This window comes from Cetorhinus maximus, chromosome 8 (genome assembly GCF_964194155.1).
Source record: "Cetorhinus maximus chromosome 8, sCetMax3.hap1.1, whole genome shotgun sequence".
NCBI classification, from domain to species: domain Eukaryota; kingdom Metazoa; phylum Chordata; class Chondrichthyes; order Lamniformes; family Cetorhinidae; genus Cetorhinus; species Cetorhinus maximus.
Window position 1 is genome coordinate 120,530,314 of NC_135886.1, and position 14,896 is coordinate 120,545,209.

The 14,896-nt window shown below is 41.4% G+C and overlaps 1 protein-coding gene across 1 annotated transcript in view; it reads right to left on the bottom strand.

Moving 5' to 3' along the window:
• LOC144683214 (UDP-N-acetylglucosamine transferase subunit ALG13-like) overlaps positions 1-14,896 on the bottom strand; it is a 105,256-nt gene that overhangs the window by 59,054 nt on the left and 31,306 nt on the right. The window contains exons 7-9 of the mRNA XM_078546171.1: positions 14,613-14,696; positions 11,966-12,016; positions 1,604-1,650 (exon numbers count right to left, since the gene is read on the bottom strand). Coding sequence (XP_078402297.1) covers positions 1,604-1,650; positions 11,966-12,016; positions 14,613-14,696 — 182 coding nt within the window. The remainder of the gene's footprint in view (positions 1-1,603; positions 1,651-11,965; positions 12,017-14,612; positions 14,697-14,896) is intronic.

A 14,896-nucleotide genomic window follows, 5' to 3' on the forward strand; every position in this document is an offset into this window, starting at 1 on the left:
GTCTGTGGCTCTTGAAACGTTAATTCAGTTTTTTTTTGCAATTATAACAATACTGCACTAAAGAGACTGAGCAGGCTGGAGCTCTGCTCTAGGAAGAAAAAAAGGCTGAGGGCTGACCTGATATAGGATAACAAAAAGGTTTAATATGATGGAGGTGGAGAATTTTTTTCCTTTTGTGGGGGAGACTAAACTAAAGACCCTAAGTGCAAGATTGTCACTAATACTTCTAATAGGAATTGAAGAGAAACTTCTTTACCCAGAGTGGTAGGAATGTTGAATGCTTTCACATGGAGTAGTTGAGGCAAATAAGATTGAACCATAAGGGGTTCAAGGGGAAGCTAGATAAGCAGAGGGAAAAAGGAGAAGGGAATGCTGATAAGGCAGGAGGAAGCCCATTTGGAGCAGAAACCAGCATAGATGAGCTGGGCCAAATGATTCGTTTCTGTGCTGCAGGCTGAAAGTAATGAATATAAATAAACTTATTTGTTTACTATATTTCTTTCTAGCATATCTAACACCACAGTAAAGGACTTAAAAGCTCAAACATTTGAAGGGATTAATAGTACTAAAGTTGCTGGCAACAATGAACTATGTTTGATGGCAAACGAGCACTTGGAAATTTGCAACATCTGGCAAGGCTGAAGCTACTCAAACACCTGGACTAATTATTGACCAAAGGCACTGATTATCGATTAGAAGAAGGTAACATTTCATGATTTCACTTTTCTCTCGATTTCCCCCACCCCACCCAAAAAGACTATTGTAGTGTTCTTTCAAAAGTTGGTTTCACTCAAGTCTTACAACATGGTTTGCTAAGTTTACATATATCCTTGTCACTTACGTTTTAGCCAATGGATGTTTGCTGGAACTAACAATACCACCTCTCCGGTGCCACTTTGTTGACTCATTTTGCACCCAAGCAACAAACCCAGATTGCTATTTTTTGTGGCAATTAAAATAAAGGTTGAATTGTGCTAATGTGCCATCTGTTTCTTGCCTAAACTAAACATCCACTCTGCTACAGAAACGAATGGAAAATTGCACCCATCAACATCTAAATCCTGGACCTATTAAAAAGAGTATTACCAGGACTAGAGAATTTTAACTATTGGGAAAGATTCAAGAGGCTGAGGTTGTTTTCTTTAGAACAGAGAAGGCGGAGAGAAGATTTAATTGAGCTGTATAAAATTAAGACAGGTCTGGATAACATTGACAGGAGGGACCTATTTCCTTTAGAGAAGGCAATAACCAGGGTGCATAAATTTAAAGTAATTTGTAGAAAGATTAGAGGGAACTCAGGAGGAAGTTTCTTTTCACCCAAGGGGTGGAGGAGAACTGGAGCTCACTGCTTGAAAGGGCGGTAGAGGTAGAAACCCTCTTGTGAAAGTACTTGGATGTGCACTTGAAGTGCTATTTCATACAAGGCTACAGACCAAGAGTTGGAATAGATCAGATATCTCTCTGATGAGATTCGATTCGATGATTCAAGTCAGAGTACTTGTCCTCTATATTATAGATATTTGGCCATTGAACTTTTAATTTGCCACTGGCTACACATTTATAGTTGATGTTCAGTTGTTTATTCAATCGGCTTAGCACTTACTTGTACATCAGTGATAGAGCATTCATCTCCAACACACCAGCCCATTCCTATAATAAAATATTGCAGACAGTTTTAATGCAAGCTACAAACATCAGTTAAAATTTCAGGCAGTAAACACTTGTAGTATAGTAATTTGCTCAGCATTCAGCACATTGCCAAGATGTTTCATTAAATCTATGAACTTCAAAAACATAATGACAATATAATTGGAGGATAGAGATACAAACTACAATTAAAAGGATACATTGAAAAACCTACATTTTTTCTGAAAAAAAATGGCATTACTAAAGTAGTAACAGAATTGTGCACTTCTAAGCATCCTGGGCAAACCTCAAAGGCTTGATTAACGAGATTCCCCTGTCTTTATCCTCCCAAGCCATTGCTAAACCCTACCTGTCCCAACAATGGATCAAGCATTTGTAGGATATACACTTGTTACAGCACAATATATGACTTCAACTAGAATTGGGAAAGCACTATTGCTGTAATCTGATGTGTAATATGCCTTTAAGAAGTTATAATAGAAGATCACATGATCTTATTATCCAATGACAGAGTAGCACGGGCTACCTTAGTAGTCTGTAGTTAGTAGTCTAGAGTAGGACTCTAATGTAGAGACAGGGTTTTAGTTGTAAGTACAGAAGTGTAGCGCCTGAGTTCCTTTGTAAATAAATAGAACGTGTTTTACACAAGAAATGTCTACTGATCTGCGATGTTGACGGTACCAACTCGGTCATCGCGAAACAAGTGTGCAACCCGGATCCATTAGTCCAACTAAATTAGTGACTGAGGATCCAATAAACTGGCGACGAGGTGAAGAAAAAAGCAAGAGAAAGCAGGAAGGATGAAAAAAAAAAGTAAGAAAAGCGAGGAAGGAAATCAAGTGAACTGAAATCAGGCCGTACCTCTCACGGTAATTGTAAGTAGAGTTTCCATCCTAATCGTCGGAGCAGTCCCCTCGAAGCATGTCACCGCTTGGAAGAGTTGATTCTTTTGACCCAACTGTGGATGATTGGTCTCATTACTTTGAATGCCTCGCATTCTTTTTCCAAGCTAACGACATTGCGGGAAGAGGCAAACAATCCTCTTATCCATGTGTGGGAGTATTTGATTGATCCGAAGTTTAATGGCACCTAGTGCCCCAGATTCAAAACGGTTTGACGATTTAGTGAACCTTGTGAAGAATCATTACCAGCCCAAGCCTTTGGTAATGATGCAACAGCTCAAATTTAACAAGAAATAGAGTCGCAAGGGAGACAATTGCTTGTTATGTGGCAAGTCTGAAACAGTTAACATAATATTGCGAGTTTGGTACTTCTATAAATGAAATGCTTAGAGATCGTTTGGTGTGCAGTATAAATGAAGATGAAATTCAGGAGAGATTATTGTCTGAAACAAATTTGGATTTTCAGAAGGTGCAGGAAATAGCACTGGCTATGGAAGGCGCAGTGAGGAACTCGAAAACCTTACAAGGAGCACAAAATGGTGCTGTCCTTCACGTTGGGCGGGAGCCCCAGCCAAAAGGGGCGGAAAAAGGTACAGGTCCGACGAGAAGTGGAACCAGCCACAGCTTACGGACAAAAAAAAATGACTTAGCAGCGAAAACATGGAACGATGGTAACAGAGGTGGAAGCAGACAACCTTGTAATAAATCTATGTTTTAAAAAAGTCGAATGTTTTTACTGTCATCGATACGGACACCTCATGAAACACTGCAAGGATAGAATCATGCAGACTTTCAATGAAAAGAAAAAAACCCGTGAGATTCATAACATAGAAGCGCCTGTAGTAAGAGATTCCACTATTTATTCATTGTATATTTTAAAGGCAGGTAAGAAGAACAGAACCAATCTATGTAACTATGAGGTGAATAATAGGCCTACCAGAATGGAGGTGGACACAGGTGATAGGTGAGCATACTTTTAAATATCTCAATCATGGGGAATGTAAATTAAATTTGGAAAAACGGATGCCAAATTTAAAAAAAACTTATACAGGAGGAGACATCAAAATCAAAGACATAAGCAGGGTTACTATACAGTATGGAAGTCAAATCAGTGAAATTACCATTGACTGTTGCAGCAGGTGAGGCGCCAAGTTTCCTTGGGTGAAACTGGCTGAAAGAAATTAAGTTGGATTGGACTGAGATCTTCAAACCGAGAGCCACCAAGTTACCTGAGCTACTACAAAAATAGGCCTCAGTTTTCCAAGATGAATTCAGGAAGATCAAAGGGCTACAAGCAAAAATTCATGTTGATCCAGCAGCTCCATTACACCAGTGGGAATGGCCCGGAAGGCCTATGTAGGACCTTTTATGGGAACAATGTTTCTCCTTATTGTTGATGCTCACTCAAAATGGATGGACATGAGGTATAGTCACCAACATCTGCTACACTTGACAAGCTACAAGTTTCATCATCAACAGACTACCAGAAGTCATCGTATATCAAACAACGGCATGGCATTTATGAGTGCTGGAGTTTCAACGGTTTATCAGCCTCAACGATATTACTCATGGAAAAACTTCACCGTACCACCGTTCTTCAAGTGGGATGGCCATGCGAGCAGTTCAAACATTCAAAATTAACTGGAGACTCCATAGTGACCAAGTTAGCACATTTTCTTTTCCATTATAGAACCACCCACCACACACCAACAAGTGTCACACCTGCGGAATTGTTGATGAACCGCCGTCTCAGAATGAGATTGACTTTAGTAATGCCAAATTTTGGGAGGGGTGGGGGAGGAGAAGAGGAGAGGGGAAAAAAGAGGGGGAAAAAGGTAGAAAAGAGTAGTCAAGGAAGTCACAAAATTGTACATGATTGGCACAGTCGTGACAAACTTTACCATAGGAGAGAGGGTATATGTGAAAAATTTCGGTGAAGGACCCAAGTGGTTATAAGGTGAAGTAAGTGAAGTCACTGGATCTCTTTCTTACCACGTGAAAAGTAGAAGACCGAATCATATGGAGACATATAGGCCAAATAAGGAGGAAAGAAACAAAGTATCAGGAAATGATTCCTTCGGTGTTCACGACTGCGTCAACATCTCCTGCTTAAAGATCTCAACTGAGTACAGACATATTTGAAGGATTTGCTATACCTGCAAGAGCTGAGGCAACAGATTTGCAGGTGCCCACCAAAGAACCACTAGAAAAGCAGGTTCCTGACAAGGCATCTGAAGCTGTAGAGCCGAGATGTTCTACACATAAGGAAACCCCAGAAAGACTGAATTTGTAAACTACTAATCTGTGTAAATAATTTGAGAAAAATCATAACTAAAATATATTTCTGAGTAAAGGGGGAGGAATGTGGTAACCTGATGTATAGTATACCTTTAAAGAAAAATGTTATTGAATAATATCTCACATGATATTATTCAATGACAGTAGCGCAGGCTACCTTAGTAGTCAGTAGTCTAAAGTAACAGTCTGTAATGCAGAGACCAGGTTAGATTTAAGTACACAAGTGTAGCTGCTGAGTTCCTTTGTAAATAAATAGAATGTGTTCTACATAAGAACGGTCTGACCTGCTATGTCTATGGTACCAACTTGGTCATCCTGAAACAAGCGTGCAACACAGATCCACTAGTCCAACTAAACTAGCAATCAAGGATCCGACAACTATGCAGCCTGAATCTCTTTCCTAGAAGTTCGTGTAATGAAAGGCATCACATTACAATAATATATAAACACTCCCAAGGCCCACTTAAAATGCAGCAAAGCAATTTGGGTGTATTAGCAGACTAGATAATAAGAGCTGACTAGCATACATTCCTTTTACCTCAAACTTGGATTTAGTTAAATTCTCCTTTTTGCCCCAGTGTTAGCAAGCTATTTGATCACAGGGACTTCACTGACAAGCTGGTTCCACGCCTAATCTTCAGCTCCTTTACTAGAGCTTTTGTCCATCATATGATTAGAGGCGAGATCGATCCTAGTGTTTAACACAACTTATAAATTCCTGTTTAATGGAACCCATGCCAGCTGTTAGCAGGGCCAGTACAGCATTTAAACCCAGGCTGAGAAGTGGCAGGTAGCAACCACACCATATAAGTGCCAGGTGGTCTCCCATAACATCAACAAAAAAAAGTCCTGAGAGTCAAAGCTTAACTGGACTAGGCACATCAACAGTATGGTTACAAGAACAGGACAGAGCCAAATAAACTGCTGACTTCTGACCCTTTACCATCTACAAAGCAGAAGTCAAGATTGTAATGGAACATTCACTACTTGCATGAAGCTCAACATCATCCAGGGTAGAACAACCCACGTGATCAGTGTCCCTGCCACTTGATGCAGCATCCATTAGTTCATACTCTAGCCATAATATCCTATCTTACAAGATGCAATGTAGCAACTCACCAAGCTTATACATCACCTTGCAAACTTATGACCTTAGACACCAAGGACAAGAGCATCACGATCACAGAAACCATCACATGCCCTTCTTACTTGAAGATACACTACCATTCCTTTCATCACAATACTTGCATTTATTTAGCCTCTGGAACACTCCAATGTGCTTTGCAAAGGAGTAATTAAACCAATATATACAGTGAGCCACAAGAAATATTAGGAAGAGTTGCTAAAAGCTTGGTCAGGTGTAAGCTTTAAGGTCTTAAAAAGAGAGGAATGTGGTGAAGAGGCAGAGGGGTTCAGGCTGGAAATTCCAGAGTTTGGAGCATAAACTAATATAACTATGGCTGCCAATGGTGACTGCAGAAGCAGGGGAATGCAAGAGAGACCAGAGTCAAAGCAACATAGTGGAAGTGAGGGCAAGGGGTTTATAGGGCCAGAAGTTTACAAAAAATGGGGATGGGTGAGGAAATTAAAAACTGAATACCAGGATAAAAATTTAATATCGGAGGCATTAGGGGACTGTTGTGTTTTTCTTCTCCTTGTGCTTACTCAGTGGATAAACATCAGAGCACCAACCACACATAAGGAATTGGTTAATAAGGATCTGAGAAGTTGGTAGCAGTATTACACAGTTGGAGAACTTGTACATGTCTGAATTGTTAGTTTGCTCTGAAGAAGCTAATTCCGAATCACGCGATACATTGCTTCAGGGACTTAGTGGTGGTCTGCTTGTACACCTGGAATTGGTAATTGTGACGTTAGCTGGAAGTTGTTGAATTTTTTTCCTCCACAGTGGTCTGTGGGAGTGTCATGTTTAGACGTTGCCTTGGATCTTGTTTTGGATGCAATGGAGTTTCACAGATTGAGAACTATGCACTTACAGATGTTGTTTTAAAGTATAGCATTGCAATGTGTAGATCTTGCTTGGTCTGTCTACACTTTAGAAGATTGCAGCATACAAATCATTCTTTTGGCCGTGCTATTACATCTGGGATAGTGCACAGTAGTGTAATCTATTCCCCACTTCCCACACAGGTCCCTGAATGGCCTACCAGTAAATTGAGGGCTGTTATCAGAGATCATCTCCCTGGGTGCCTGAAGTCAACTGAAAATAGCATTTACTGTGTGCTAGACATATCATGCAATTGATAGATGATAGGATACTTAGAAAATTAAAACAGTGACAACTAAGAAATCACTCTTGTGGATGTGGAAGAGGTCAGAAACAATCTTGGCCCAACGGCGAGTAGGAAGTGTGGGTGGTAAAAGTGGTTTCTTGTGATTTCCTAACTTGCCTCATACTTACTGTGACTTCACTGACATTGTTCATAGCTGACCAATAGACTATTTCTTTTGCTAGCCTCCTCGTACAATCTACAGGTATATCTTCTGATGCGGATCTCCCTTCCGGCACCTGGCTGATTTCATGGATGGTCACCAATGTGAGATCTCGACAAGCCGAGAGACCTGCAATCATTGGGCTTTTGGCTTCGACTACATAGGATGGCTGGTTGTATTTACACTCTAGCACAATGGATCCTACACATGGAATTACCGAGCCATTGTACACCAAAAGCTTCATGGTAGTGGGTTTCACCATGGCCTTCCACTTCTGTTGGTACATTTCTTGCCGAATTCTCAGACGCAGTATGTTGGCACTTGCCTGTGTCTATTTTTGCCAGTAGCAAATGGACAGATTCTCTGAATCTTGGCAAATACTTCAGAAGGTGTAGTGCTCTATGACCTGTACGGTGTGGATGGACTCATCAAGCCTCCCAGGTGTCTTGATCATCACTGTCATTGTCAGTTTGGTTCGCCACTTCATGTATGCTTTTCCTATGCGATCTGGTATCGTTATTGTTGCTGCTCAAAGATAATGCCTATTTACGTCTACTTGAGCCTGCGCACAACTTCTCACTGCTCCTTCGGCCTTTTTTTGCATTGCCGCTGCCAGTGAGCCTTTTGGCAGAAATCATGAAACACCAGGTAACTCTTCAGTCCATGTAGAAGCCTGCACCTCCCACACGGCTTTGTGTTTGGCTACTCCAATCACTGTGTTGACAGCTAGGGTTGCACATACAAGACCTGTAAGCTTTGTCAGCCCATGATAATAGCCTCAAACTCCTTTTGTGTCTTTGAGTAACTCATTGATACTGTAACTTTTGGATTTGTCCAGCAGGTCTTTCTGAAATGCATCTATTCGAGTAGATGCAATCACTAATGCAACGATTCTCTGTGCCAACCCTGTTTCTGAAGAGAAAAAAAATAGTAGTAGGCACCCTTTTCTTTACACTGACTGATAAAATGATCAATAGATTCCTTAGGCAGCTGATGGTATGACATAAACCCCAGGCGATACTTATGACTTTGAACCAGTCTTCCAAAGTTGCCCAAATCCTTTTGGATCTTTGTCATTTTCTATGAACCCAATCATGTTGAGCCTACGTGGACCTAAATTTCCAATGGCTAAATTAATCTTTATGGCCTGCCTGTATTGACAAAACAATTCTGTACGTTATTTAAATAGTTTAAACTCTGAGTAGGTCAGCTGTCTTCCAATTTAAGCTTGGGAATTTTGTGGACATTTTTACAATATTCTCTTGACCTTTCTTCTTCTCTGCCATTTAAACAAATGCTCCTCCTGCGTTACTGATCAGGATTAGAATGCTGAACGCGTTAATATACTGCAACTAAACACGCTGTGGATACTTTAAGTAGACTGCAGTGTGTCAGCTGCTTGCAGTTCCTTTGCTCACCATTGCACGTTTCAACACTACTGCAGCATTTGGGATGAGTGATGTTGTTGCCAGTTGTGCGTGTGTTTCTGAAGCTCCGCTCAAAGCTGAATTGTGGCAGGAATGCACCATGATGCTCCACAGAATGAATAACTGCAAAGATTTATCCAGTTTTCACCAACTCTCGATTTCGCCTATCGCTTTTGCAACCTTGGTTCGATTTCCAATGTTTCTCGGTTCTCGCATGCCCGCAAATCAAGTCGGCCCACGTTCCAGCTACTTGCTTTTCCTGACTGAGCACTGCCCGGCGCTGAATGTGAACACATTGTCACTGCCTGTTCAACTCGCAGTGTGTGCCCTGATCTCCGGTTAGAGATCATACACTGTGCATTGACTGAGCAGTTTCAAACTTCAGATATTTTTTCTACTTACCTGCTTCTTCCGTCAGTACTGGCACCACGTTGTGTATGGTGTGCTTGAAAATGAAGCATTTTCCACCACTGGCATATTGCGTATTTTTTCCTCGTGCTTAGTGGATAAACATTAAGGCGCCAACCTTGCATTTAGGGATTGGTTGACACAAAAATATGTAGGTTCATTTATTAAGGAACTAAGAACTTGATAGTGACATTAAACGGTTGGAGAACTTGCACACGTGTCAGAGTTGATAGTTGCAGCTTGTTCTGAAGAAGCCAAGTCTGAATCATATGATACATTGCATCATTTCCCCCGCTAATGTACAAAAAAACCACACACACTTAAAGGTGTACCACAACAGGGTTATGAACCAGTGGAGGTCAGCAAGAGCAATAGCGATGGAGAAGCATAATAGAATAAAGGCCTTAGAGTTTTGGATGAGTCTATAGGATGAAAGGTGGAAAGCTAGTCAAGATAGCACTATAATAGTTGAGTAGGGTGACAAAAGCAAGGATGCGGATTCCAGCAACTGAGGCAGAACAGTTGCTACCACTTTGCAATTAAGGGTACGAAGTCAGAAGCTCAGCTCACTGTCAAGTATGATCCTGAAATTACGGGCGGGATTTTCCGCACCCGCCTGCTGCCGGGATCATCCAGTCTTGCCGCAAGTCAATGGACTGCTGGCTGGGGCGCCACCTCGCCTGCGGTGGGTCATGCCCCTGACGAGGCCAGAAAATCCCGGCCTACATTTAAAAGGGTCAAGGATAGATCAGAGGTGGATTCTGGAGCTTATGGTGCACTGATGGCCACTGGATCAAAATCTCAGGATTCCGTACCTTACACCACCTGGAAGCACTGTACCGCCGTGAAGTTAAATTTCTGCAACACTTCTATATTTTTTCCCCATAAAACTGTTAAATATTTGTATAAATCAATCAACAGTCTGTGCCAAATTAGCAGATGTCAACCATACAAGAGAAGATGACAACATTGGGCTACAATGCCCTCACAGGAAAATAATCAGGTGGAAAGCAGTACAAGCTTAGAAGTCAGTACCCATTAAACAATAAGTTCCCAAAGTGGCAGGTTGGATATATGAAAGGAATTCAGCAGGTGTCATGTAAACTGATTTTCAGTAGGCATTTGATATAGTACTAGCAGTGGCAGCACAGTGGTACACTTATTTAATTTGTCAATGGGTTGTTGGTGTCACTAGCTTTCAAGTAGGGAGGCCCAGGAGTTTCACCCAGCAATGAGGGAACAACAATCTATTTCAAAGTTAGAATGGTGTGTGACTTGGAAGAGAGCTTGAAGGTCTTAAGTCTTCCCACACACCTACTCTTGCTCCTCTCGGTGGTAGGAGGCGCTGTTGAAGAAGCCTTGGTGAATTGTGACGGAATGACCTTGGGAGCCCTAAACTTTGACTCAGACTTCATGAAGTCTCAACTTCAAGTCTCAACTTCAAGTCAGACCTGCAAAAGGAAACATGCTTCTGCTTACCACCCACTTTCAGTAAGATCAGTCCTCTTCCATGTTGAGCACCACTACTCCAACTGGAGGAAGCACCAACGGCACAGAATGTAATCTGGGCAGGGGGGCCTCAGTATCTATCACCCAGGGTGGCTCTGTAGCACCACCACGCACCACCCTTAACAACAGTTGTCAGGGCTTGCAGGAGAGAAAACTAACACAAGGAAATAACCTACTTGACCTTGCCTCCACTAATCTACCCATCATATAAGCACCTGTACATGGTTGGAGTTACCATCACAAAGTTCTTGTGGAGACCTGCCTTCACACCAAGAACGTCTTTCCATCGTGTTGTGTGGCACTGCTGACCTAAATGGGATAGATTCACAACAGATCTAGCAGCTCAAAACTGGGCATTCAAAAGGCATTGCGGGCCAAAAGCACCAGCATTATATAGCACCACAATCTGTAATCTCATGGCTAGCATACCACTCACTCCATCACAGGTCACTAACCCAGATTGAATAAGTAGTGTAGAAGAACATAAAGCAACAGCAGCACCAGGCATACCTGGAAATGAGGTGCAAACCTACTGAAGCTACATAGAACTATATGCAAAAAGAGTGGAATCAGAATGCTAGAGATAAGTGGTCCCACAAACAAGGGTCAGATCAAAGCCCTACAGTCTTGCCATGTACAGTAGTGAATAGTGATACAGAATTAAGAAACTGAAAGGGAGGTGCTATCAAATCCCCATCCTCAGTATTGGTGAAATCTAGCATGTGAATGCAAAAGACCAGGTTGAAGTGCTCACTACCATCTTCAGCCAGAGATACCAAGTGTTCCTTCTGAACCTGTTCCTCATGTTCCTATCACTACAGATGCCAGTCTTCAACCAATTCAATTCACTTCACATGGGAACAAGAAAGGGCTGACTGCACTGGATACAGGAGAGGCTATAGCCCCTGATGATAACCTAGCTGAGCGTTGAAATCTGTGCACCAGAACGAGCCGTAACCTTAGCCAAGTTGTTCCAGTAGTACTACAACATGGGAAGATGCCCAACTATGGTGAAATTTTTTCAGATATGTCCTGCCCACAAAAAACTGGACAAATCCAACCTGACCAACTATCAGCAGCTTATTTTCAATCATTGAACAAAGAGTCATCAACAGTGCTATCAAATGACACTTTCTGAACAAATGTTCAGTTTGGTTTCTTCCAGGCAGAACCACTTGGCTCAAGACTTCTTTACAGCCTCAGTCCAACCATGGGCAACAGCTGAATTCCAGAAGTGAGAGTGACTGCCTTTGATATCATGGCAACATTCGACAGTGAGACACCAAGATAACAACTGTAATATAATTTAATCATTCATACCTTGGGATCATCCAAACGTTCCAAGTGCTTGTCAAAAGGACCATCAATAAACTGAGAAAACAAAGTCAGAAATTCTGCCATATCAGGTAACGGTCCATCTCACAAACTTCATGTCAGTTACCTTTTAAAGTCAACAATAAAAAGTTTACAAAGCAAATTCCTGCGCACAATTCCCCAAATAACTCTCGTGCAATCACAGTTTTGCTGTTGGGAAGTGGAACAGGTGTTTTTTAAAAAAAAGAGAAAGGGAATGTGGATGCACATTATGGCTCGCTACATATTAAGGTATATTTATATTCATTAGAAATCAACATAACATCAGGAGAGCCATAGTTAAATCGACATATTGGAAGCGAGAATTAGTCAACTGTCTAAACTATAACCCCGATTCCTCTGTCCTTCACATTTTTAGAAGCAAAGACAATAATCTGGGAGATCTGGCCCTACCAATGCTGCACAGCATTTGATTTGCCTTCCCTGCATGGAACCTCCCACAATTGTCCACTGGGACACACATCAGCTGCTGGTGAAACTTGCAGCTACACCACAGCTTACTTAATTCATATCGCTATGAATCTCAAAAATGTTATGCCACCTAGTTATTGTAATGTGTATAGTGCAATTTAAACAGCGCTTTCAGAAAGGGCAAAGAAAATTCACAGGGGAAGTGAAAATGCAAATCAGAGAAGCTAAGAGAGAGAATGAAAAGAGAAAGACAACTAACATAAAAGTGAATCCCAAAGTCTTCTATAGGCATATAGGGTGGTAAGTGGAGTGGGGCCAATTAGGGACCAAAAAGGAGATTTACACACAGAGGCTGGAGGCAGGGGCCATAGTTGAGGTATTAAAAATTAATACTTTACATCTGTCTTTACCAAGGAAGATGCTGCTGCCCAGGTCATGGTGAAAGAGGAGGTAATTCAGACACTTGAAAGGTTTAAAATTATAAAGAAAGAGCTATTGGATAGGCTGTCTGTACTTAAAGTTGATAAAGCAAGTTGATGAGATGCATCCAAGGATACTGAGGGAAGTGGAAATTGCAGAGGCACTGACCATAATTTTCCAGTCTTAGAAACAGGGGTGATGCTACAGGACTGGAGAATTGCAAATGTTGCAATTTTGTTTAAAAAAAAGGATGCGATGGTAAGCCCAGCAACTACAGGGCAATTTAAATTCAGTGGTGGGGAAGCTTCTGGAAACAATAATTCAGGATAAAATTACTCAATTGGGCAAATGCAGTTAATTAAGGAAAGCCAGCATGGATTTATTAAGGAATAATCATGTTTAACCTACTTGAAGAGGTAACAGAGAGTTGGAGAGTAATGCTGTTGCTGTGGCGTACATGGACTTCTAAAAGGCTTTTGGTACAATTGCACACACAGACTTGAGCGCAAAGTTATAGCTTATGGAATAAAAGGGATAGTAGCAACATAGATACATAGCTGGCTGGCTGATATTAAACAGTAGTGATTAATGGATGTTTTTTCAGACTGAAGTTCCCCAGGGGTTAGTGTTGGGATCGTTGTACTGCCTGACATATACGTGACCTAGACCTTGGTGTACAGGGCACAATTTCATCATTCACAAATTTTGTGAAACTTGGAAGCATTGTGAACAGCAAGGAGGGAAGAGTAGAACTTCAAAAGGGCAGAGACAAGTTGGTAGAATGGGTGGAAAAGTGACAGATGAAATTCAATGCAGAAAAAAGTGTGACGCAATTCATTTTGATAAGAAGAAGGCAGAGAGACAATATAAAATAAAGGGTACAATTCTAAAGAGGGTGCAGGAGCAGAGGGACCTGAGTGTATAAGTTATTGATGTGGCAGGACAGGTTGAAAGCAATTAAAGCACTACACAGTAACCTAGGCTTTATTAATAGGAACATAAGAGTACAAGGCTACGTTAAACTTGTATATCACACTGGTTCAGCCTCAACTGGAGTAGTGTTCAATTCTGTACACTACTTTAGGGAAGATGTGAAGGCATTAGAGAGAATGCAGAAAAGATTCACAAGAATAGTTCCAGAGAGGAGGAAGTTCACAGGGATGATGAAACTCAACTACGTGGATAAATTGGAGAAGTTGGGACTGTTTTTTTTGGTGAAAAGATTGAGAGGAGACTTGGTAGAGGCATTCAAAATCATGCGGGGCCTGGACAGAGTGGACATGGAAAAACTGTTCCAACTGGTGAAAGGATTGAGAATAAGAGGGTACAGATTTTAGGTAATTGGCAAAAGTAGTAATGGAGGCATGCAGAGAAACTTTTTCATGCAACAAGTGGTTAAGATCTGGAAGGTGCTGCCCCAGTGTAGTGGAGGCTGGCTCAATCCAGGCATTCAAGCAGGAATCAGATTAATTGACAAGGAAGAAGTGCAGGGTCACAGGGAGAAGACAGGGGAATGGTACTAGGTGCACTGTCCATTCAGAGCCTACACAGATACCATGGGCTGCATGACCTCCTGCTGCGCTGTAACAACTTTGATTCTGAAAGTCACATTAATAAAAAAACACCAAGGTTAAAAATTCCTTGATTTAGGTAGATAGATATTTAGAGATTCACCTCCCATTTTACATGTGGAAAGCAACTACCACTTCCTAAATTGTTTAGAAAAGCTAATTTCTGGAACTTCAGAATAGTTAATACTTACTGCCTCAAACTTGCTTCGATTCACCCTCATGTAAGTAACGCAGGTTTTTCGGATCTCCAAGTGATACATTTGCGTCATAAACAGCTGTCAAAGATGCGAGATTTTTTTTTAGGTCAAAAAGGGTAGGGGGGGGGGGGTGAGAAAAACAGAAAATTAATACCAGGCTTTCCAAGAAATACGAATATAAACAAACACGCCCGTTGACGAAAATCAGTTTATTAAGTGAAACAGGTGAAGTCGAAGAGAAAAGTTGGCCAAATATAAGACAGTGCAGCGCGGTGTTT